Source organism: Cryptomeria japonica, chromosome 5 (assembly GCF_030272615.1).
Source record: "Cryptomeria japonica chromosome 5, Sugi_1.0, whole genome shotgun sequence".
Classification (NCBI taxonomy): domain Eukaryota; kingdom Viridiplantae; phylum Streptophyta; class Pinopsida; order Cupressales; family Cupressaceae; genus Cryptomeria; species Cryptomeria japonica.
In genome coordinates this window covers 841,394,564-841,419,926 of record NC_081409.1, presented here as the reverse complement: position 1 = coordinate 841,419,926, position 25,363 = coordinate 841,394,564, and the positions used below count along the sequence as shown (strand labels likewise).

The 25,363-nt window shown below is 37.3% G+C and overlaps 1 protein-coding gene across 5 annotated transcripts in view; it reads left to right on the top strand.

The window, feature by feature from the left end:
* Positions 1-534: 534 nt before the first annotated feature.
* Positions 535-25,363, top strand: part of LOC131042062 (protein BLISTER) — a 93,892-nt gene continuing 69,063 nt past the window's right edge. For 3 of the 5 annotated variants that reach the window (XM_057975364.2, XM_057975366.2, XM_057975365.2), the window contains exons 1-3: positions 537-1,755; positions 10,888-11,725; positions 11,875-12,401. In XM_057975364.2, coding sequence (XP_057831347.1) covers positions 1,684-1,755; positions 10,888-11,725; positions 11,875-12,401 — 1,437 coding nt within the window. In that variant the 5' untranslated portion in view covers positions 537-1,683. Of the gene's footprint in view, positions 1,756-10,887; positions 11,726-11,874; positions 12,402-25,363 lie in introns of all 5 variants that reach the window. The other 2 variants (XM_057975367.2, XM_057975363.2) reach the window with 2 other exon arrangements.

The following is a 25,363-nucleotide window of genomic DNA, read 5'->3' as shown; positions in this document are numbered from 1 at the left end:
AGATAAATGATATAAAACAAAATAAATTTAACTAAACAATATATTAGTTATAATTAATAAATATATTGATAACTATAACAAATATTACTATTCCAACAACTATACAAATTAACACGACAAGTACTCGCCACTATGTGACACTTGTTTATATCTACTTTACTTTACTTCAATAAACAAAAACGACGGCTAACAAAATGGAAACTATTATCCTCTTAATCAAATTTAATTATTTTCTATTACCACAAATTTCCGAAAATTTCCCTATCAACTTACTTATTGCCTACTTACAATGCAATTCACTTCTCAATTAATCAAGGTGGGAGGGAATGATGAAAGTAAAAGGCACGAACGAATATTCTTAACCTAAAAGCTAATCTTCGCATTCAATCGAGTAATAACTCCTAGAACAGAATGGATCTATTTAATAAAACAAATAAATAAATCAGTAACATATTTTAAAAAAACAGTTCAAACATTAAAAGAATTCAAATAATCTAAGCTAGTTGAACATTCGTCAGAAAACATTCAACACATAATTAGCCGATACAACAGAAAGAACAATCGCAAAACCGGAAACGGGCTCAGTGTCACCGGCGACAGAAGGCTTTACTTCCATGAGCTCAAAACTAATAAGCCTAGGGTTACCAGTCGAGCGGCACACGTGTCGGTCACCAGAGAAGGGGGCCAAACAAAGCAAAGGCCTCCTAATGAAAACTCCAAAAAATTCACGTCATACACTGCAACAAAATCGTTTAAATTGATTGTATTTTCTTCTTCTTTGTTTAGATTTGGCCGATGTGTCCTTTGGATCGGCCATCTTGCCTTCGTGTGTATCAAAAAATATAATTCCCCTGAAAAATTTGAGGCTCTATCTGAGTCATTGCGAAATCGAAATAGGTTTCTGTAAATTTTTCTTTTCGGTAGTTGAGTTATTTTGGCGGAATCGAATCATCTCATCCGAATTCATTTTCTACGAATGTATTGTTTTTCAACAGGCATGAAAATAAATGCAAAAATCGTGATAAGTTTTGGTAAAATTAATGCGGACCATCATATTTTGGTTTACATCTGAAATATGTAGCATTTGCTATTTGAGATATATTAGATTTGAGCAATTTTAACGGGAGCCTCTTTTTGTTTTATTATTTTGTGGGAGTTTGCTCTCGTCTATAAATGCGGTTAAGATTCCGATTCTGAAGGCACATTTTGGCAGCAGCGTTGCAGAGGCATTGTTTCGGGAAAATCTTGACCGGCGATATCTTGTTTCTGTGCAGATTGGTAGAGATCAACCGGGGCTTGCTTTAGAAGAGATTCACAATATTTGCGGCTGTAACCTTTTGTAAAATTAGCGCGATCTGGAAATTTGAAGGGAATTTTCTGGTTTTTGGGCAATATTAAGGGAATTTAGGGTTTGTGATGCATAGTAATCTTGAAATTTTTGTAATGGTGTGATCTGGTAAGATTTGGAATTGAATAAGGCTGGATATTATGCCCTGGGCGTTTGAGAGCCACGGAATTGTGCGCTGAACGTTGTGGATGATAGAGTTTAGGAAGGTGCGGTGCTGACAGCGTTGCCAAGGGTTTTGCGGGGCAGAAATTGTTGAAGTACCCTCTGTATGCAGAGAATTGAGGTGGTTGCAGCATCATTGCCATCGTCCCTGAAGAGCCAAGGAAAGCTCTTCGATGGCCTCCTCACAAGTTGGGGCGTCTCCAGCTCCTTCTCGCAAAGAGATGCTTGAAGCTGGCAAGCGTAAGGTAGGTTCATTGCCCAATATTTTGAGAAATTTACGTTTTTGATTTAACATGAAGATGCAACATCGTACTAAATTTCAGCCCACATCTAACAATTATAACACCTGTGGTTGGTCCCATGGGCCATTTTGTCTAGTGCATGCAAGTAAAATGATTTCATTTCAATGGAGCGAGCAATTTTATTTGTGTTATGGTCGAATGCTAGATTTGATTTTTGTGTATGCGGGAACCTCTTTATCTTGTGTCCAGAAGGCAAGTTGAAGGTGGGAATGTTAGTGTGCTTGACCTGTAGTTCATTGAGTGCTAATATGTTGGCACAAATTGTCATACCTGCAGTTAATGACACCTTTGTGATCAGTGCACTGATAATTTTTAGCTCCGATTCAAGTTGATAATAAGATGGGAATGTGTTTGTTTTGTTGAAAGAGTAAATTTTAAATGTACATTCATGAAATGTCATAGAAATAATAGATTAAGAAATAAATTGATATAGATCTTGAGATATTCAAGCGTATGATAAGCAATTTAGCAGCTTTCCGTGTCTTCATCCTAGATATAGGAGGCGAACTTCTTAATTACCTTCTCTAGGAACGAAGCTAGCTGGGAAGGCTTGGTTTGCTCCAGAACTTGGTCTTAAAGTCGAAATACAAGGGTTACAAAATTTAATCAACATATATAAGGTGAAGTGAAAAAGTCTAATTTTTCTCACAAGATTGGTCTCATATACCCTGAGGTGTTCTGGCTATGACGGGACATAAAAATTAATTTTTATATACCTACATCGCGTTAATTTATTTCTAAATACTAAATCTATATCCACACTAACCAAACCAGTTTCTCACCAGGGTCTTTGGTTAGGCAGAGGTTAAATTATGAATTGATGTATAAGTTCCAAACATTTTATCCTAAAGAAATTGAAGTTGTGTTGTTTTGCTGGTAAATTTTAATTCACATCAAAATGATTCTTCCATGGTACTTATGTTAGCCAAGTTTGCAGCCTTGTTGAAATAGTTTATGTAATTTCGCTCAGTTTTTGCATGATTGATTTTAAGTATTTGATAGATTGCTCTATTCTTGAACCTAGTCATCTTTCTCATGTCAATCTTGAGAGGATATTGTAAGCACATAGGATATTGTGAACACATAGGGTAGTTCGCCGCCTCATGGTTGCATATATGGCATGAATAGAGTTTGAGTTTGGAAAATTCTTGTAATGTTAAATCTGTTCTGAACCATAATTGTGAACGTTGATCATACATAAAGTTTCTTTTGAACTTTGAGGTTAAGAGTTATGTCTAAGTTGCTGAATTGGGTATGGGAATAGGAAATTGTTTTGGGAGTTGGGTACATTTTTGGTATGTTCATACAAAAATAAAATATGTGTGTGTGTGTGTACATGCGCGCGCACACACACACACATATATGTATGTATATATATGTATGTATATATGTATATGTATGTATATAGCTATATATATGTATGTATATAGCTATATATATGTATGTATATAGCTAAAAAATAGAATTAAGTTTAGAATGCCATATACCAATACATATGCTAAACAAAACCATTACAAATTTCAAATTTTGAAACATAACATACTAATTTAAATTCAGTTTTCAATATCAAAAAGATCAAACTAGAATCTGATGATAGATAAGTTTTGAGTTCACTAATCAGCAGTGTAGGTCCTAAGAATATCAAAAAGATCAAACTAGAATCGCTAAACATTTCGGAAACTAAAAACACAAACCCTGGACGCACCCACAGGAGATTTGATTCAGAATCTGATTCTGGGCAATGTTTTGTTCCCGGAATCGCCGGAAAAATCCCATGATTTAGCAACTTAAAGCCACTTCATGGCTGTCTTTTGAATAAAAGCTTAATTTGTAAGAGCTGCTTCATAAGTATCCACTTGAGATATGTCATAAGAGCTTAGTTACCGTGTTAAAAAAAACTGATTTGTTTGGTAGGTGAAAACAAATTCAGAAATCAGAATATAAAAGAAAGCCAGTAAAATTTCTAATAGGAATTGAAAACACTGACTGAATCTGCCAAATTTGAATGATCCTGAAAATCTTGATTCAGCTGGATGTGTTAATATGGATAAGAACCAAAGTTGTACATATGTTTGCTCTGTTTTGAAGATTAATGGTAGGAGATACATGTATTTAAACAGTCTCACACAGTTTGTTGAGAGGTAAACTTAGGAAGACAAGCTAAGATTTTTCCCCTTAATTTTTGTTAGGTCCTGTAATATCCTGCACCGGAATGTTGTGTTATAATTCAAATCAGCTCCATAAATTTCAAAATTTTCAACAAATAATTCTTCCAATAAGAGCAAGGCCTGGGCTCAGATTTAAATTCAAATACAAATATTGGTTGTACGCTGCCCAATTATTTGTACTTGATTATGCAATTATTAATCTCCACTATAAATTGTATTTACAGCTCAATGAATAGTGAATACTAATATATGCAATAATAATGCCAGTACTCAGTCCTGGAGGAGCAGCCCTCAGTACACCAAAAAATGCCTTTTATCAATGCTTAAATATGTCTTCAATTATTGGTGGATCAGGCCCATAAAGAAGTGGCCAGAATACGGGATTGGAATGTGTAATCAGCCCTCATGAAGGCAGCCATAGAACAAATCCCTTAATGAATCTCTTATGCACAGCTAGACCAGATCATAATTAATTGCACAGTCAAAACAATATTATTTGCCAAATTCACATGACTCTATACAAGCAGCTGCTACAGATAATTGGCTCTTTGAAAGCAGACTGTTTCATGTGAGTTTGGCTTTATACTAGAAGCCACAATAACATCACAATATCATGAGTTTGGCTCTGTACAAGCAGTCACAAATACCACTAGTTCTGCTTAATCAACAAGGTGCTAGACAAGTAGCCAAAAACATCAAATTGACAAATATGAATGCAATAATCAAGAATTATCCCAGAATGAATTTACCTTGAATTACAATTGCCTATCAATATGAAACTTAAGTGCAATCTTTGAGTGAGATTGCCCCATGTCTGAATCAGGGGATTTCATCCTCTAATCAAGTGATGGAAATCAGGGATTTTCTATCCTTAAATCTCCCGCATAGATGGTTTCCATCCTCAATGCAGCAGATGACAAGATGCTCAATCTATTTGAAAGGAATTAGCTCATTTTTGAAAGCATGCTTCCTTTGTTGTTGTGCATTGCTTATATAGACCTCTTAACCATCCTCCTTGACCTCCAAAAGACACGAAAAGCAGGGTATGACATGTCCAAATGCTGCAATTATTTTATTGGATAGAAACATGAATATATACAATGAGGAAATGTTATTACTTGTAACTACACAGACACCACTTAATAGTTTATTTTTTTTCTAACATCAAGACTTACCCTCCCAACCCCCATCATCACGTCATCTTTAAAAATTTCAATGAGCTTGAAAACATTTATGGTACTAAGTTTTAAATATATCTCATGGACTAGGACACACCTCTAATCCATGATTTAGGGTATCAAAACACTCACTATTCACAAGCAACATAGCAGCAAAAATCTTTTGGCGAAAAAAACGGTAAACCAAAAGTATAAAAAATGGGGAAAAATAGGATTTAAAAAAAATATAAAAATATGTAGAAGAAGTGACAAAAACTACTTGTTTTCTAATATAAAGGCATTTCCATAGCTGGTTTTTTATCTATTCTAGCTAGCCTAACTGTTGACAGGAAAACAAGAGAGAAATATTTTAAGTAGATAAGGTATCAATGTTGTTTGTAACTAGGAAAAAATGGGTTCGGATTGCCTTAAGGCAACATCCGAACCCATATAGGACTGGGTCCTATCCTAAAGGGGTAACGTGCCCCCAAGTTGAGCCCAACCCTATACCTCCACGCCACCCTAAATACTCCACGCCACAATAAATAAATTGGTGCCAAAAGAGGGAGGCCGACTTGGATTTAATAAAGGCTAAGGACTCATATAAATAAAGGTTAAATTGCAAATGCAAATACAATTCAGTTATCCATGAAATCAGCGAATTAGCTCTGCAAACAAGAGGTGCGAAATCACCAAAGAGGGTTGTGCGAATTTGTCCAAGGATTGGGCGAACTTATTCAAGAGGATATAGGGCATTTTGGTGCAGTCTTGAAGCATGCAAAAAGGGCAGATCTGATATATAAAGATCAGATTCAGAAAAGCAAGCTAAGTATTGTATTTTACAATAAGAGTGAATACATAATCTGACCTGTGGGTCTTTAATGCTGGGTTTTTCTTCCTTGGAGGTTTTCCCAGGGTATTTGTGTTTGTCTCTTGGTTCCTTGTTTCATTCTTGAATTTACTTGATTATAGTTTACTAAATTACAAATCTGATTAATAAACTAGGGCATGATTAAATGTTACAAATCTGATTACTGATCTAGGGCACGAATTTAACAATCAAAACACTCGTTATTCACAGGCAACATAGCAGCAAAAATCTTTTTGGGAAAAAATCGGCAAACCAAAAGTATGTTGACTTGTTGGGCAGCACCTCCTTGGGGACTTGTGACATGGCTTAACCGCCTCCTGTGGGTCAGGTTAAATCTAGTGTTTGTATCGAGTGTTGATAGTTCGAGCTTTTGGCTCAATTGCAAATGATTCCAACAATTGGTATCAGAGCCTTGGGTCACGGTTTCGAGTCTCCCTTCAGTGGGTGTTGAGGGGGAGATTGTTGACTTGGTGGTCAGCACCTCCTTGGGGACTCGTGACATGGCTTAACCGCCTCCCGTGGGTTGGGTTAAATTTGGTGTTTGTATCAAGTGTTGATAGTTTGAGCTTTTGGTGCAATGGCAAACGATTCCAACAAAGTATAAGTTTTTTTGAAAAAATGGGGAAAAATAGGACCAAAAAAAAAAAAAAATGTAGAAAAAGTGACAAAAACTACTTGGTTTTTAAATTTAAAGTCATTTCCATAGCTGGCTTTTTATCTATTCTAGCTAGCCTAACTCTTGACAGGAAAACAAGAGAGAAATATTGAAAGCAAATAAGGTGATGTGCCAGAACACGTCTTACTGCTAATCTCTCACAGAGTATTTTTGCAATGATCATGGTCAATAGTGACTAATTTCAACCGTGAACAGTATTTATCAGACAACAAATATCCTTTGTCTGTACCATTTCTTTGTGGGTGAAACATTCTTTAGGAATGACATTTGTGACTCTAATACTGTTCAATAAGTATAAGTTTATCACATGTAATCATTGATTAAGAAATAATTTTTGACAGGAAAATGCTTTGTAATAAAGTTGAACAACAGCCAGAAAGATTATCATTGATTAAGAACTAATTTTTTATTGCTATGCAGCATGTCCAGGCTGCAGCAGGAAGAAAATCAACATTTTTGATGCTATTCTTAGAAACTTAAGGGAATTCACATTGGATCAGTTTGGATGTTACACTATGAAGTGAATGTAAACTATAGAGGTGAAGTAATTATAGAAATGCAATTTTACCCTTTCCATACGCTGTCTAACAACCTGTTTATTGGAATACATTTTTATCAATGTAGGAATCTTGAATCAATGTAGAAATCTGTGCATGTAGACAACTTTTAGTTCATCACTTCCATGTTATTTTGCAGTCATGCACGTTGCATGCCACCTGTCCGGTGTCTTAAGGTTATACACTAAGACACTGGATTCTCCCCCTGGAAGGCTGGGTCCCAGTCCTGTTCGAACCTGCTACCGTTCCTGGTTCGGCCCACCTGTGGGTTCAGCTAGGGTGCACCGGTTTGTCTTGGGGGAACCCGGGCGAACCTGGATGCCCAACCCAGCCAAAAACAAAAAAAATTGCATATGATTAACAGGTCAGATTCTATTTTTGACCTTCATGATCTGCATTACTAGAAACAGCAGGAATCAAACTTGGCATGAAACTGAGTGGGAGTGAGACATATCCACAGGGTATCTGGGAAAGTGAGGACATACCCTAGCTGTCCAATGATGTGCCCAAGCACTCCCAGCGACACCGAAAACTCAGTCTACATTTTTCAACCAAAAAAACATTTTTTATCATTTAAAAGAAAAAGCTTTGTAAAGGCCTACAAACACTAAAACTGACCAGCATCATTCATTTCACAATCACAAATCACAAAAACAATCAATATCGTCCCCTTTGAGAACATAGTATATGTGCATTCCAACTTGCGTCTCCTTTCACACAAGCAACAAGACTACAAGCAAGGGGAGACAAAGATGTGGGATATCGAGCCAGAGCATATTGACTTGGATGCTTCCACTTCTCAGCTTGTTGCATTTGAAGACTCAAAAAGCGAGAACACTATTAGTGCAAGTGCAAGTGGCATTGGCATTGCTTGTGGTTCATCTAATGTCAATGATGATGATGATGTTGATGATTTAGAGAATCTAGTTGATGATTTAGAGAATTTAGAGAAGTTCCAATTGTTGAAACGATGAAACTTGAACTCGATATTATTATTTTGATATGATCGTGATGCTATGATTACAAATTATGGTGGTTTTGTTGTTTATATGATGCTATGTGATGTGTGTGTGTGTGTGTGTATGTGTATGTACACACACACACACACACACACACACACACACACACATATATATGGTTTTTACGTTGTTCAATTTTTTTAGGAACTTCAAAATTTTGTCGAACTGGCAAACCAGTTCTTGAACCTGAAACCAAACTGGTAACTAAGGTTATACAGGGTAACAGGACTAATAAGTAATAGATCAGACTAGTTTCTGATAGGACTGGATATGGTACAACTCATTTAATGAGAATCATTGTCTGAGGAGTGTCAGAATGGAAATCTAACTATGTGGAGAATACGTCTCAACTTAGAAAGACTTAAACAATAAATGAAAGGAAAGCAGATACATACAAAGTAGAATGTTATGCTTACCCAAGGTATCAACAAAACTAACGCACATATCATCCTGTGAACCAAACAAACCCAGCACAGTTTAAAGGATCTATGCCAGCATAGATTAAAGGAAATATGCCAAAATTAATTTGTACATTCAAGATTTAGGTAAGTAATCGACATCAAATAAAAGCGATGCATTGAAGAAATACCTATCTCTGACTTGTGAGGAAATATGCAGCCTTTTTTTTGCCTGCCGAGTTGTTGCCCTTGTGTTTGCAATCTAGGTGTGCTTGCGTTTGCTGTCATACCCTCAAAGTGGCGTGTTACTCTAGTAAATAAGGGTTTCTGTGGGTTTTTTAGGACTAACTGTTGGCTGGATTATTTTTTTGCCAATTCAAACACGTTTTAAACCTGATTTTAATGCAAAAAAAAAGTTGACTTCATGTAATCGTGGTCAACGATTTACAGGGAATTGTGATGTTTACCCTTAAAAAATAGCGAATGGTAACAGTTTGCGATTAATCACAGTTTTTTTCACAATCTTTGCTTCTACGACAAGTACTACACTTTTCTTGTGAATGGAGACACTCATTATCCACGTGTACCAGCATTTTGCTTGTGAATTGAAGCATAATCTATCCTCAATTACAATCACAAATAGGGACATTAAAACTAAGTAGTTGGACCGGGCCTCACTTTTTTAACTGATAATGAAAGTGTTTTTCAGTTGGTCTGGGCCTTACTGGACAACCTTCTCTTGAACCAACTTTACTACTAAACCACTGATCTAGTCTCCAAGCTACTAGTGAAGTCAATTCTGGAAATTGTTCTCCAAGCTCCTGTGGTCCCTTGGCCTCCAGCAAATTTATTCTCACTCAACCTGGTTGATACAGATGGTCATTTGGACCACAGAATTTGTTGTGAAGCTTCCTGAGAGTCCTAGCATCTTCTCTGACAGCACTAGCAAGAGATTGTCTAGGTTTTGTTCCCTTCACGAGAATGTACTTCCTCCTGAATCAAAACATGTTTATATGGATGTTGGGTTTTATGTTTCGAAAAAATTCTATAAGGTTCTTAGCAGAGTTTCTAGTGGTAATTTATGGCCAAAATTTATTTAAATCTTTTAAATCAAAGCATATACATAAAACACATGTGTGAAGGGTTTCAAAACAAGTTAAAAAATAATTGCTTACTTCCTCATCAAGCAAATAACTTTAAATGCCAAAACTACCATCAATCTTATCTTCCATATACACCCGCATTTATCAATTTACATGTATATTCTCCATTTATCTCATTCTTTTTTCTGTTACCAAATGTTGATGGTGGATTAGCTTTTGAAATTCATGCCAATCTTTAAGTCAATTTAATAGAGAATTTCACACCTGTTTTAAGCACAACAGTATTTTTGCCCAAAGTTAAACACTAACAAAATCTGCTCAAAAGTTCCCCACTTAATCCATATTTTAAAACTGAATTAGTTGTCTTATATATGCTTTTTATTTTTTACCGAAATCCATTCATCTTCTTTTCAAAAATATTATATCACCTATGGTTTCAACCAACCAATCAATAAAAAAAAAAAAATATTTTGTTTTATATTTAAAAAAAAACATGAATTGTTTGGAAAATTAAAAGACTTTCTGATTGATGTGTGCAAATTTATTTTTGCTAACTACTTCTAATGCACATGCGAGAGCTTGATGAGGCATCGAACATCTCCAACTGTGACATTTCTTCTTTGTCACCCTCCATCCATTTTTGCTGGTGCTGTGATACCACTTTTAGGCCTAAATGCTGAGATTATTTTATTGAATAGAAACATGAATATACAATGACAAAATGTATTACATTTAAGTACATGGACACCACCTAACTAACATCCTACGGGAAGCTAATAGTTTATTATTAATCCAACTTAGGACTGAGGGACAATGAATTCTTGACAATTATAAATCAATTTTATATATAATTCACCAAATAAGATACATGTGAATTAGTTTTAAACTGCAATGTAAAGCTTTCTACATAATCATGAAAGTTTATTTCTTTATATTTACCCAGGAGCAATGGTACACAAGTGTTTAGGCCTAGGCTATTAAAGGGCCATTTGTAAGCAGTTTCTGCATTTCATTCGCTTTTATTATTCTGTTTGCATGTATAATGATAGTAATTCATGTTGATTTGGCTCTATGCATTTATCTATTAACACAATTTAGATTTTTTATATTTGTTTGTGCTCTACAGCTACTAGAGTTCCGTAAGCAGAAAGCGGAAGAGAGAGCCAAAAGGGCTTCGGCTTCTTCCACTGAAGATTCTCAGTCATCTAGAATTAAGAATAGTCATGCTGTGCAGCAGTCTGCAGGAAACGTGCCTACAAACACTGAAGAATTAAATGGAACTTCATTTGAGAAGAATCCCAATAAAGATCCAGAAAATTATGTTTTCCAATCCTCACACACTACAGCTTCTGCTGTGCCTTATTCAGTAGCCCCCTCTAATGAAGGACAGGCACCTGAAGTATTTGTAGATAACCATGTCAATGCGAAATCTTCAGCAGGAGAAGACATTCACGGTGGAACCACAACTTTGAGCATTGTGCCAGATCCAATTTACGGTAGCAGCTTGCAGAGACCTTCCATTAAAGATAATGATGAATCTGACAGACGGAATATTCTTTCTTCAAATGAGTTTGATTCAGGCTATATGAACATCTGGAGAAGATCATCTTTAGAAAATTCTTCAGAGTTGCCAAGACACCAAGAAGTTAAAACTGTAAGTGATGTACCTAATGTTTTTCTTCAGGCAGCTAATATCTATTCAAATAGAGCAGAACAGGCATCTATGAAGGATGAATTTCTTTTATCCCAAGAGAAAAACTTTAAAGATATTCAGTTGGGTGAAAGGAATGGAAGGGAACATGAGTTCAAAGAAAGAATGCCAGTTGAACAAGTTTCTTCTAGGCTTTTCTCCAAGGATGCAGAGGAGAATGTTCAGTATAGAGAGAAAATGCAACCCATGACACACCCAAGTTTATTGCATTTGGCTGATGATGCTGGCATGAGTCAGATGGATAGACATACTGGTAAAATTTTATGTAGTCATTGTTTCTTAGATATTCAGATGATGTGTCCTGTGCTAAGCTATTCTTCTCCCACAGATGACCCTCTAGTTGATTATCAAATAACTGTTAAATACAAGTCAATGAAAGCTTATTATAATTTTTTAATGCAGGTTCTAATCACATAACCAGTCATATGTTGAAACCAGAGTTTACTGCAAACAAATTTCCCAATGAGCATAGGGCTTTTGGCAATGGTAAACATGGGAAAGAAGAGACTATGATGTCAGGAGAAGGGAGTAAACTCTCATCTTCTGATAGGAGTAACAATAGGCAGTCACAGAATCAAGGCTCACTTGGTGCAGAATTATATTCTGACACTAAAAGCCAACCTAGCATGGGTTTGTTCTCAACAGTTAACAGCCGGCGCTCACGTCCATCTTTCCTGGATTCTATTGCCTCATCTGCATCATCTACCACAACACAAGCTGAATTCGATGCTTCAGAAAGGCCTAAGTCTACAGGAGAACTGCTCCACACAGAAGCAAAGAATATTGCTGATCTTGATGCTACAAGGCCTTTGCAGTCTATGAACAACGAAAAGGAAGCTTCTAAAAAGTTAGGATTACATGATAGGGTGCTCAACCAGCTTGAATTTTCTTCATCCCAAAAAAATGATGATTTTGGAGCACTTGAACAGGTAATTCCACCTTCCTATTACTGTTGTGCCAGGGTACCATCTTTCAATTTTGTCAAGCTTTTGACACTGATTTCTTCTTTAGCATTTTGTAATTTATTTTTATATTTGTATGCTTTCCCTATCTTATATTCACAGACACTATGATATATTTAATCAGTGTTTTGGTTCCTATCCATGGCCATGAAGAATATGACAATTTAAAATTAATGCTACTTAAACCTGTTATGAACAGTGATTGAATTTGTATTAGAGTATTATTTATTAGTATGTAATAGGCAATTATGTAAATATTGTAGTTTTAGTTTCTTTCTATTTTACGATTGTTTCTTTTTAGAAACATAGTTGTTGCAATTCTATATAATTATCTTTCGATCATTCTGTTAATACAATTATGTTTTTACCAATTACTTCTCAGTAATATGGTATCAGAGCAGGCTTGACACTAATTTTGTTTTTCAAAAAAATTTCAAAAGGAATTTTTCAAGATTACTGAAAAATGTTTTTCGAAAAATATTTTTTTCTGAGAATTGTGTGCAGGGTCGGGTTCTTCTTCGTGCAAGGGTTTTTCAGCAGCCGCAAGCCCGATTCTTTTTCGGTTGCCTACGCGATGATTTTCTCTACACACGTTGTGCCCTAGACCCTTTGCAATCGCGATCTGCTTGCGTTTTTTCTTCTTTTTTTTTTGGCGATTTTTAATAAAATCGCTTCACGTTTTTTTGTGGCGCCATTTTTCTATAACCTGACGGCTGCAACCTCTAGTTCCTCCCGCGCGATGGATTTTGTGGGAAAATCGCAACGTATTTCGCGATTCTATTTGTTTCGTCTCACGTTGGTTCTGCAAATCGCATTTATTCTTTTGCACGATCTCTTTCATCCCACCTCGACTTTCTTTTGCGATTTTTATTTTTGCACGCGACTTGCATTTCTCTCCGGGTGGCGGCTTTGTTCACACAACGACGGTATTTTCGTGTCTTTGCCTCATTTTGCGACCTGTGTGTGGGTGTTGGCTAGAGTTTTCTAACCTTTTTATTTCTTCAAATTCTCAAGCCTGCGATTTTTTCATTACCTCCTACACGGTTTTCTATGTATTTTGGCTAGGGTTTTGTAGAAAACCCTCAGATTTTTGCTGAAATTAATTTAAACCACAGATTCTTTGTGGGTTTTTTGAGAGCTCTTCTGGGTCTCTCGCGAAATTTTTTGGCCAGAAAATTTTCTCGAAGTTCGTGCCAACCACACTTCATTTGTTTTTTGAAGTCTGTACCTGATTCTACCTCAGTTTCAGTTTCACGCCTTTTTTAGATTTCTTGTTTTCTATGCATTGGGAAGCGTGCGAGATGGTGTCATTAACCAACTTAATGTTGGAAGGCAGTTAGAGATTCAACGACAAGAATTATAACACTTGGAAGCAGCGCATGTTGACTATTTTTGAATATCTCCGCCTTGATGATCTTGTTTTGTGAAAAGAATCTCGTCCTTCCGCAGTCGGAGTAGATTAGGCCAAGTTTGATGATTGAAATCGCGAAGCCATCATGCTTCTTAAGTTCTCTGCCACAGATGACCAGTTGCCTTAGATTCCTTTTGGCAAGTTATCATTAAAAATTTGGAAGCATTTGAAGGAATTGCATGAGGCATCTGACAAAAGCCGAGCATTCTTCTTGAAGAACCAGTTGTTCTCCATCATTATGGATGAACGTATGTCCTTACAGGAACATCTCACGAAGATTAAGGACATTCGAGATCAGCTTGAAGCTATTGGTCGGAAAATGGAGGAAGAGGATATGGTAGTTATCACTTTGAAAAGTCTGCCAAAATCCTATGAGCACTTCATTGAAACTCTCAACTTTGCCTCTACGAATGTTGATCTGAAGTTTCTTGAGTTATGCACCAAACTTCTGCAGTAGGATCGTTGGAAACAACAGTTTGGTAGCAGTGCCACTACGTCCTCCTCAGAGCAAGCATTTGCAGCCAAATCCTTTCACAAGGATAAAGGCAAATCTCAGTCATCCCAATCATCTCAGCAGAAGGGCTCTGGTCAGTCTTAGGATGGTTTGAAAAAGAAGAAAGTGCAGTGCAATTATTGTCACAAATATGGCCATATGATCAAGGATTGTCACAATCGGATAGCTTCCGAACAACGGAAGCAGGGGGCTCTAAGCCTAAAGCCAATGTCGTTGAGCATACAAAGCATAAAGAGTCTGGCTTTTACGCCTTTATGGCTAAAGACTTGCAAACCATGTGAAGTCTTTTGCCTGGTATAAAGATTTTGTTGCTTCTCGGCATTTCACTCACAGGCGTGATTGGTTTACAAAATTCTCTCCCTATACTGATTCAATCATATTTGGAGGAGGTGAACAGTATACCGTTGTCGGCAAGGGCAACGTCCAGATATAGTTTGGTGGGAGGAATCTCATATTCCTTAATGTATACTACATTCCTAGCATGGAACTGAACCTTCTCTCTATGAGTCAGATTTAGTGCTCACAAGTGTTCGATTGTTGATCGTGCGACACGCACTACTGTAGTTGTTGCCATTGAGGATCATGGTCTTTACAGACTAGTGGATACGTGTGATTCTCTTGAGCATGCCTTCGCACCTAAATCATCCTCAATCACTAGTCTATGGCATCAGTGATATGGTCACCTGAACGTTCACTACCTTGCTCAACTTGTTCGCGAAGATTTAGTACATGGCCTACTTGAAATTCAAACTCATAATCAGGGAGCTTGTGAACTTGTTAGGCTGGGAAGCATCACATGACACCGTTTAAGGATGGTGATGACTCATTGCGAGCATCTAAGGTACTGCAGTTGGTTCGTGCTGATGTATGTGGTCCAATGAATACTCCTGTTACTGGGTGTAGGTATTTCTTGCTTTTTGTTGATGATTTCAGTTGTAAGATGTGGGTGTACTTTCTTAAACAGAAATCAGATGTCTTTCCTGTATTTCAGAAATTTAAGGCCTTAGTAGAAAAAGAGTCTACTTCTATTATTACTCATAGGTCTGATAATGGGGGGAAGTTTTGTTCTACTGCTTTCTCCACTTTCTGTGATACATGACATAAAACGTTAGTTAACCACACCATACACCCCTCAATAAAACGGTGTTGTAGAACACTGCAACCGCACCATTATAGAAATGGCTAGGTCTATGACGGAACACAAAAATGATCCTAAGAAGTATTGGGCAGAAGCAGTGTTTACTGCAGTCTATCTCCTTAATAGGTCTCTATTGATGTGTTTTTTATGCACATGCGAACACATGATAAAATACCAAGTTATTTTATCCTCTCTTGAACAAAGTTTCCCCGAATGCTGAAGATTTCGCCTAAGGATCAATCGAGGCAACTCCAAGGTTCTTATATGTAGGTTCTCTACGTGTGGATAAACTCAATTTGGTCTGATGTGATTATGCTAGAACCACAAGGGGACTTACGTTTGATGTCCTGAGTGTTTGATCTGTTGGAACTTGAATCCTATCTACTGGCTGGAAGATAAAGAAACATCAAAAGATACAGGGCTCAGAAAGTCTACTCTAAGACCTAGAATGCGAGAAGATGGATGAATGACTAGTTGGAGTCCTACTGGGTTGGGTCTCACCATCAGGCTGAACAATTCAACACCAACTCAGTGCGATCTTCTAAGGGATGCTTCGAATATATTCAAATCGTACACCATTAGACACTGATCACCATTCAAGTTAATGTGTGAGCAATAGACGCGTAACGACTTGAGATTAAGCTCATTCTATGCCAGTCGACCACGCAGGGCGCACTTACAGTTAGCAAGAGGCTAGTGGTTTGGACTAGGCAGATTCCACGCGAGTGCATTCAATAACTTCCTTCATTCAATCTAATTAACCATCATCTAAAATGAAGATTCAACAAGAGACCATGCATATTGCAAAGAAACGACACATTTCATCATAACTTCAATGAAAATGGAGTTCATTTACAATTTAGGCAACAATTTCTTGCCTTTTCTTCCGATTCTATTCTAATTGCTATTTTATTTTACTGACTATTTACTATAGACTAATTTCTAACTATTCACTATTCTCTATTAGCTAACTATTAACCCACTATTAACCCTTACAAATGAAGAGCCAGAGTTTTATATAGGGAGCTCTTTATAATTCAATGGCTCTGATTGATTTACAATCAATGGCTAGGATTACAAGATAAAAACCCTAATTAGGGTTTGTTACAACAAACTCCCTTAACCAATGAGAAAATTACATTCAATACTTGAGAACAATAGGAAGCAGGGGTAGGTGCCTTGAAGTTTGTGCCATCACTAGTGAGTCAGGTACATTGAATTTGGACATGCTGACATGGACCTATCTGACTGGAGGAACAATGATTGGGACGCCACCTTGCTTGCGTTTATGCTTGGTTGGTCTTCTTCTGTCCTTTGTGCGATGAATGATGTACCTCCTTGACTCCCATGTGTTTGATGAGGTCTCCTCACTGTCAAGTTTTCTTTCTCTGGTAGCTCACCTCGCCTTGAAGTGTTTATAAGATCTTTCTTCTTAACATCTTGTGGTTTCTTCATGTGGTAGAATGAAGATCTTGAGGATAGCTTGCAACTCCTTGAGCACTTGAAGTCTTCCAACGCTTTAGAAGCACCTTGAGTCCTCCATGCATTTGAAGTGTCCTTGATGATGATGGAACTTGAATAGGTCTTCCTTATCCTAGCCTGATCCTCCTCCATCTTGATTTTATTAATCTGCAAAAGAAAGAAAGATGATTAAGTATACATAATATATTCATTCTAACATAGCATTTCTTACCTTAAATCATCAACAAGAAGGCATTAGAATGAAATTCGCCCAAGATCCTCTCCAGGGACAGGCCCTATAGTGAAATTTGCTCTCGGGACCCTTTGGAAGGGTCAGGAGAAAAATTGGACAAAGTTGCTCAATTTGACCTCATTTCAACCTTACCGTACCAAGATCAAATCATTTGCCTCAAAAATTGTTTAGGAATGGGTTTTGCTCAAGGACCTAGTCAAAACATTAGACCTCCTAGGAATTTCGCTCTGGACCCTTTAGAAGGGTCGGGAGTGAAATTAGCATTTCAGCTCAATTTTCACAATTTCTTTGCCTCAAATCTCCTTTCAAGGCAAGAATACATCAATCTTACGCCAAGGGACAAAATCTAGGCTTCAAACAAGGAGCAAACTAGTGTTTTAAGAGATTTCACTTTGGACCTTGGCCAAGGACAGGACTTATAAGGGATTTTGCTCTGGACCCTTTGGAAGGGTGAGGAGTGAAATTGGTGATTTAGCTTCAATTCTATCACTTCATTGCCTTAAATCACCTTTCAAGGGCAAGCACATATCAATTCTTTCCAAATCATGCCTTAGAAATCAAGATCTTGGTCTCAACAAGGAGCAAAAAGAGGTTCTAGGAAATTTCACTCTGGACCCTTTGGAAGGGTCAGGAGTGAAATTTGCATTTTAGGACAAATTCTTCACATTTTGTGACCACCATTTACTCAAATGCATGCCTAAGGATGCCTCTAAGTTCAATCCACCTCAATCAACACTAGGCTTGATACAAAATTGGGAGCAAAAGGAGTTTTTTGGAATTTCGCTCTGGACCCTTTGGAAGGGTCAGGAGCTTGAGAACATTTCGCACTGGACCCTTTGGAATGGTCAGGAGCGAAATTTGCATTTTAGGCCTAATTCTTCCACCTTTTCACCCCTCAATTGCTTCCAAGGCACAAAAATTAGTTCAAATTTGAAGCAAAGGGAGGATTCTATAAAAATTTGCTTTGGACCCTTTGGAAGGGTCAGGAGCGAAATTTTTCTTTTACCCTCAAATCCATCATTGCTTTTACTTCCATTCAATTCCTAAGGCAAGTATATATCCATCCTCTCTCCACCATGTCCTAGGAACAAAGATCTTGGCTTGAATAAGGAGGAAAATAGTGTTTGAAGAAATTTCGCTCTGGACCCTTTGGAAGGGTAAGGAGCGAAATTTGTCTTTAAGCTCATTTCACACTTCTTTTCTCCTTTCTTTGCCTTGAACTTGACTTGTCAAATCTCTTCTTACCATAATCAAGTCAATTCGCCATCTTTAGCTTAAAACAATGTCCTTAGGCAAAATAAGGAGTCTTGCTAGGAATTTCGCTCTGGACCCTTTGGAAGGGTCAGGAGCGAAATTTGCATTTTGCTTGATCTTCCTTCACAAAACTCCATTTCTCATCCTGTAATCATTAAAAACAAGCCTTTTGCCTTGAAGAAATGCTTGGGAATGAGTTAGTTTGTAGGTTGGAGCAAGGTATAATGCTTCATGGAGAAATTTGCTCTGGACCCTTTGGAAGGGTCAGGAGCGAAATTCTATTTTTGGCTCAATTCTCATCCTTTTTCACTCATCTTTGCTTTAGACTTGATCCTTTGAATCCTTTTCTCTACCATGCATGACCACCATTCAATGTTCTTAGTGAAGAAATAAGCTATTAGGAGGAGGATTTCGCTCTGGACCCTTTGGAAGGGTTAGGAGCTTAGAAAAATTTCGCTAGGAGCTTAGAAAAATTTCGCTCTAGACCCTTTGGAAGGGTTAGGAGCGAAATTTGCAATTGTGCTCAAATCCTTCACTTTTCATCACTTCACTTTGTTTCACACATCAATACTCTCAACCACGCCATAGGGATAAGGTTTATGAGGCAAATTAGGACCAAGAAGGGAGTAATAAGGAAATTCGCTTTGGACCCTTTGGAAGGGATGAGCGAAATTGAAATTCGCTTTGGATCCTTTGGAAGGGTCAGGAGCGAAAATTTACATGTATAAGTGACATTTTCTTATATCTTTCTTCTTTCTTATGCTTTAAGTTATATTCCATAAATATTGTCAGGATGTTTGAGAGTGGTTTTGGACCTCTAAGAGTTATAATGCAAAATCTAGTTTTTGGAGGATTCTTCAATTTTCCAAACTTAGTCAAATTTCAGGATTAAGATGACATTCCAGACTTAGCCAAATTTTAGGACATTTGAGGATCAGGATGACATTCCAGACTCCTTAAGGCAAATTCGCTCTATCCTTGATGTAAGGGATGGGATCTAGGAGGACATTATGCATTCAACCAAGGTTTGATTTAGCAACTTGAAGTGCGACCAGATAGTACACAAAAAAACACGCTAGGAATGATTTAAATAACCCCTAATCACTCAATTGACTTGATCTTTTGAGGAGATCCACCTGACTCAATCCCTTCAATGCAAAGGCTAAGACACTAAAACGACTAACAACAAAACCAAAAGGGTTGACCCCAAAAAGAAAAAAGTGGGGGTCCCCATTTGCAATGGGGTGATATGTGAATACGTCACAACAGTCTCCCACTCATGCTATTAAGGGGAAGGCTCCTGAGGAAGCCTGGATTGGTCGCAAACCCAGGATCTGTCATTTGAAAGTTTTTGGCTCTTTAGAATATGTATGGATTCCAAATGCCATGCACTCCAAGTTGGATTTCAAGAGTTAGAAGCTTATGTTTACAGGGTACAGTGACAACCACAAGGCTTACCGACTATTTGATGTAGACACTAATCGTCGTATCTTCAGTTGTGATGTTGTATTTGATGAAGAACGAGGAGCATTTCAGCTTTCCTTGTTTGAGTAGAATTCTGAGGATCAGCCTTTGAAGGCTTCTGATTTAGGTGTCTGTCTTCCATTTGGTTCACCTGATGGGAGGGATGATGCATATTCTGAATTTGATGATGCACTACTCGAATTTCCTCTAGGTGATGCTAATCTTGCACCTATACCCGTTCCATCTCCAGTTCCAGTTGTTCCTTTTGCATCTGATGTTGGCACTTCTACTCTTCGGCCTAAATGGTGGGCTAAGACCATCAGTGATCTTCGTCCTGATGAGCTCATTGAGGGTAGATCGTCCTAGAACAAGAGCAAACAATAATCTATAGTAAATTTTGCTCTCATGGCCAACATTCATAGTATTTATGAGCCTCAAACCTATACAAAGGCAAAAGGGATTCCAAAGTGGGAACAGGCAATGGATGCAGAATACCAGAGCCTTCTGAAGAACAACACCTGTGTTCTCTCTGATCTTCCTCCAAGGAAGAAGCCCATTAGCTACAAATGGGTGTATAAGGTCAAGTATCATGCAGATGGTACCTCAGATAAATACAAAAGGCCAAATTGGTTGCTCGAGGATTATGAGGAGACTTTTACTCCTACTGCCAAGGTGAATACCATTCATCTTCTTCTCGCTATTGCAACTTAGTTTGGATGGAAAGTCCATTGGATGGATGTTAAGAGTACCTTCCTCAACGGTGAGTTGCAGGAAGAAGTCTACATGACGCAACCTCCTGGTTTCAAGGTTACCGACAAAGAAAATCAAGTATGTAGACTCATGAAAGCACTCTATGGACTCAAATAGGCTCCTCGAGCGTGGTACATCAAGATTGATCATTTTTTGGTTGCTCATGGTTTTCAGCATTGCCCTTTTGACAGTAATCTGTATATCAAACACTTTGGTGATGATGTTCTCTTTCTTGTTGTTTATGTGGATGACTTGATCATTATTGGCAGTTCAACACATTTGATTGCAAAAATCAAACAAGACTTGTGCAAGTCATTTGATATGACAGATTTGGGGTTTCTCCATTATTGTTTATGTGTTGAGGTTTGGCAGATTGATGGTAGCATTTTTATTTCTCAGTCTAAGTATGCCAGGAACTTGCTTGACAGGTTTTGAATGTAGGATTGTAAACCTACTTCCACGCCTATGGAGATAGGACTGAAGTTGTCAACCAAGTCTGATTCTCCTCCTGTAGATGAAACACAATTTAGGCAACTAGTGGGTAGTCTCATCTATCTCACTACCACTAGACCTGATCTCAGTTTTGCAGTGAGCTACATTTGATGCTTCATGACAACCCCCAAGGCCAATCATTGGGTAGCAACCAAGTGTGTGCTGCGTTATGTGAATGGCACTTCTGATTATGGACTTCTTTACACTAGGAGTCACGATCCTAGACTCAGTGGTTTCACAGATTCAGATTGGGTAGGTTCGGTTGATGACAGTAAATCAACATCTGGATGTGTTCAGTTTGGGATTTGGTGCAGTCACATGGACTAGTAAAAAGCAGCAGGCAGTGGCTCTCTCCTTGACAAAAGCAAAGTATCGAGGAGCAGTTAAGGCAGCTTGTGAGGCAATTTGGCTTCGCTGAATGCTTGCGGATATGCAAATATCTCAAGCAGGTCCGACTCCCTTGTTTTGTTATAATCAGGGAGTTCTCAAACTTGCCAAGAATCTCGTCTTCCATGAAAGAACCAAGCATGTGGAAACTCATTGTCATTTTATTTGGAAGCTTGTTGAAGACGGCTCAGTTCAGTTACCGTATGTTCCAACTGCGGATTAGATTGCAGACATCCTCACCAAGTCTCTCAGCCTAGATAAGTTTGCTAAATTCAGGGGGCAGCTTGGTGTTGTTGACAGATTGACCATTAAGGGAGGATATTAGAGTATTATTTATTATTATTTAATGGTCAATTATGTAAATATTGTAATTTTAGTTTCTTTATATTTTACGATTGTTTCTTTTTAGAAACATCGTTGTTTTAATTCTATATAATGATCTTTTGATCATTCTGTTAATACAATTAAGTTTTTACCAATTACTTCTCAGTAATAATTTGAAGGGCTCCCAAGTTCGTTTTTGAAGGGGAATCTTATATGGAGCCCCAAAATATGAAGTGTTCAAATATGATATATAATAGTTAATACCCATTTATTTTAATTCTGAAAGTGAAAACTAGAAGCCATTTCTGACCGTTTCAAATTTTCTCTTTGGAAACTTGATTTTCCACATCATCATAGTTTCTAATGGAAGAAACTTGATGGATGAGGTCAAGTTCAGAATTTTTAATGTCTGAAGGGAAAGCAATAGAAATGTGAAGATTTGGTAGTCATTTTGTGGATTTGAAGTCGACATTTTATACGATAAAGATGCCAATGCCTCCTCTATTGCAGGGGGATCTGTGATATTAACTACTTGTAGTATGTAGGAAGCATTCTGCTGAGAACTCTAATATCAAGTCTGCTTGAGTTCAATAGAAATCTTTCTATAATACATTTTGGTTTTTTCCTCTTTATTGCAGTGCAGAAGAAATGAAATACTGGACTATCGGTGTCACTGTTGGTGAGATAGCAAATGGTTAATCACAGGAAATCTTTAATATTCACTTAATATTCTTTTAACAGTGGACTGTGTATATGCTTGGTATTGTGTTTTTGTTTGTACTAGAAGATATTTAAAACTAAGGAAATTTAGTTTCAAACTGAAAAACCTTTGCTCAGTGTGTTCAGTAGATATTGGAAGAAATAAAATCATGTACATATATTGTTAAATTATGTGTGCATATTTATATTCTAAAACGTTAAAAATGCTGATGCTGTAGACTTTGAAGAGAACAAAAATTGCATACAAGGTCCCAATTGGAGTTAAGATGATTGATAGTTGAAATTTAAGAAGCCAAAAGGTAAATGGAATGAATTAGAAAGCAATTCAGTTACAAGGTGGATGGCTGTACCATCTACCAACATGAAAGATTAAGAGGTAAAACAAGAGAATTGTAATATCTTAGTACTGAAAACTTAACAATTTGCAGCTACTTACTGTTGGGATCAACATTTGCAAGGCAAAATATGAGTAAATTGAATGCATACAATTACCTAAATCTTTTGCAGTCTAGGTGCATGATCCTGTGTATAAATATGGACAAAATTCGCTTGATAATAGCAATAATAATAAACATGATAAATAATAGATAATAATATTCAAAAGAGGAGCTCAATTATTGAGTTGTGGACTATATAGTATCTAAGTGGGAGACTTGCAAGACATTGATTAATTGATGGACATGGACATTGACATTTTAAGATGTTGTGCCAAAATAAGTGATATGAACATAATAATATTAGTGAAGAACCAGAAGAAATGATAGACTCTTGAAAATACTTAATTCTGATAATCGATTGAATATTTGTGCTTTAACATAAGCTATTGATTACTCCAAAAAAAAGTGTTTTGAATCAACTAACTTTTAGGAATCACTATTTTTCCCTTAGAAGCATCAAACCATGCTGTCATATCTTTTCCTCAACCATCAAATTGGGAGCTACTTGTTGAAGAATAATCTTAGTTGGCATGGGTTTTCTAGTAATTTTTGCCTTGATGTTGAGAAATGTAAGATGGCAAATGTGATAGCATCTTCTTCGATTATGGGACTAAGAGATAGATGTGTGTCTAATTTTTGAATCCATGAATGGGCGGTGACTTAACCTAATCCATCAAAGTTAGGGAGAGTCATTTTGCCTACTTTATGATGTAAATCTCTATTAGGTTGACCCCTTTCTCTTCTAGGGTTACCCTTTCTCTTCTAGGGTTACTTCTTGTTCCAGCCTCACAGTACTTTCTAAATGGAATACTCCTAATTTGAAGGTCAAGTCTTGAGTAAGCTTCTACATGTTCATCTAAGTTATGGTTTGGTGTATTGATTTCTTCTTCTCTTGTTGGCCCTTCTTTAGGTAGGAAGGAGGGTCTAGTTACCCTTGGTGTTGACCCTAGGGGAGGTCAATTGTCATTTTCCGAGTGATTAGAAGTTGCATCCGTTCTGTTAGCTTGGTTGGGCCTAAGAGTGCTAAGAGTGCTAATTGTGTTCATATTTTGAAGCATTTGTAAGAGTAGTTGTGTTGTCTTCTCATTTTGCTTCATAAGAGCTTGAGTTCTGTCATTGTGTTTCATGAAAGCTCTCATCTCCCAATTGTTCACCCATTGTATTATTTTGAATAGAGTTATTACTTGCTGCAAGTTTTCTTCTTTCCCTTTCCAACGCCCTTTGAGCTCTTTGGCTTAGTTGCATCAACACAATCTTTCATTTCCACAGGCTGGCAAGAACAATGCTTTGATACCAATTGTAATGTTTTTGATAATAAAGCAGCCAAAACAAGGGGGCTGACCCAGAATACACAGCAAGCCTCAAAGAGAGCTTAACCAACATACACACAGCTGGCAAACGACAGTCAGCCAATCCCTATCTTAATCATCAAAAACATAAACCACCTGCAGCTATAGAATAACTCAAGATTGATAACAATCCTATTCATATAGCAACTTAAACAGAAGATAACCAAAAAGAAACTAACCTTAAACTATCTATCCTTAGAGGTAAGCATATTGTTTAGACTATAATAACTAAAGAAAGTAAAAAGAGTCTTAACAAGCTTCATATGCCTGATAAATAAATTAAACTTAACAGGTATCCAGCCGATCCTGAAACTAAAACTAGAACAAAAAAGGAAAGCAACACCCATTAATCATTTTTTCCTGCTCCCATGTGCTGGGAGAGCAGCAACCCGGTCCAATCTTCAGCAAGGAATTCAAATAGTTCCTTCATGGTGTCACCTTCCAGCCTACCTGTTGTGACGTATTCACACATCGCCCCATTGCAAATGGGGACCCCTACTTTTTTGCTTTCTGGGGTTTGTTTCTAGGTCTTTTAGGGTTTTGTCTATTAGCCTTTGCATGCTCACTGTTGCCAGAGGGATCACTAAGAGAGCAGGCTTTGTTTTAGCTAAAGGTGAGTCAGTGGATGCTCCGGGTTAGGGTCATCTTTGAAAGTCTTCCTTAGGACAAGGTTTTGCTCTTTTTGCTAATTGTGTCTTGTTCGAGTTTGAGGAGGTCAATGAAGCTTGGTAAGTGAATATCATCTTTGAAGGTCTGAGTTAGGTCAAATTGGTGAAGTGATGAAGTTTGGAATGTCATCTTGATCTTCAAATGTCCTGAAATTTGGCTGTCTGGAATGTCATCCTGAACTTGAAATCTGACTAAGTTTGGAAAATTGAAGAATCCTCCAAAAACTAGATTTTGCATTATAACTCCTGGAGGTTCGAAACCACTCTCAAACATCTTGATAGTATATATGGAATATAACTTAAAGTA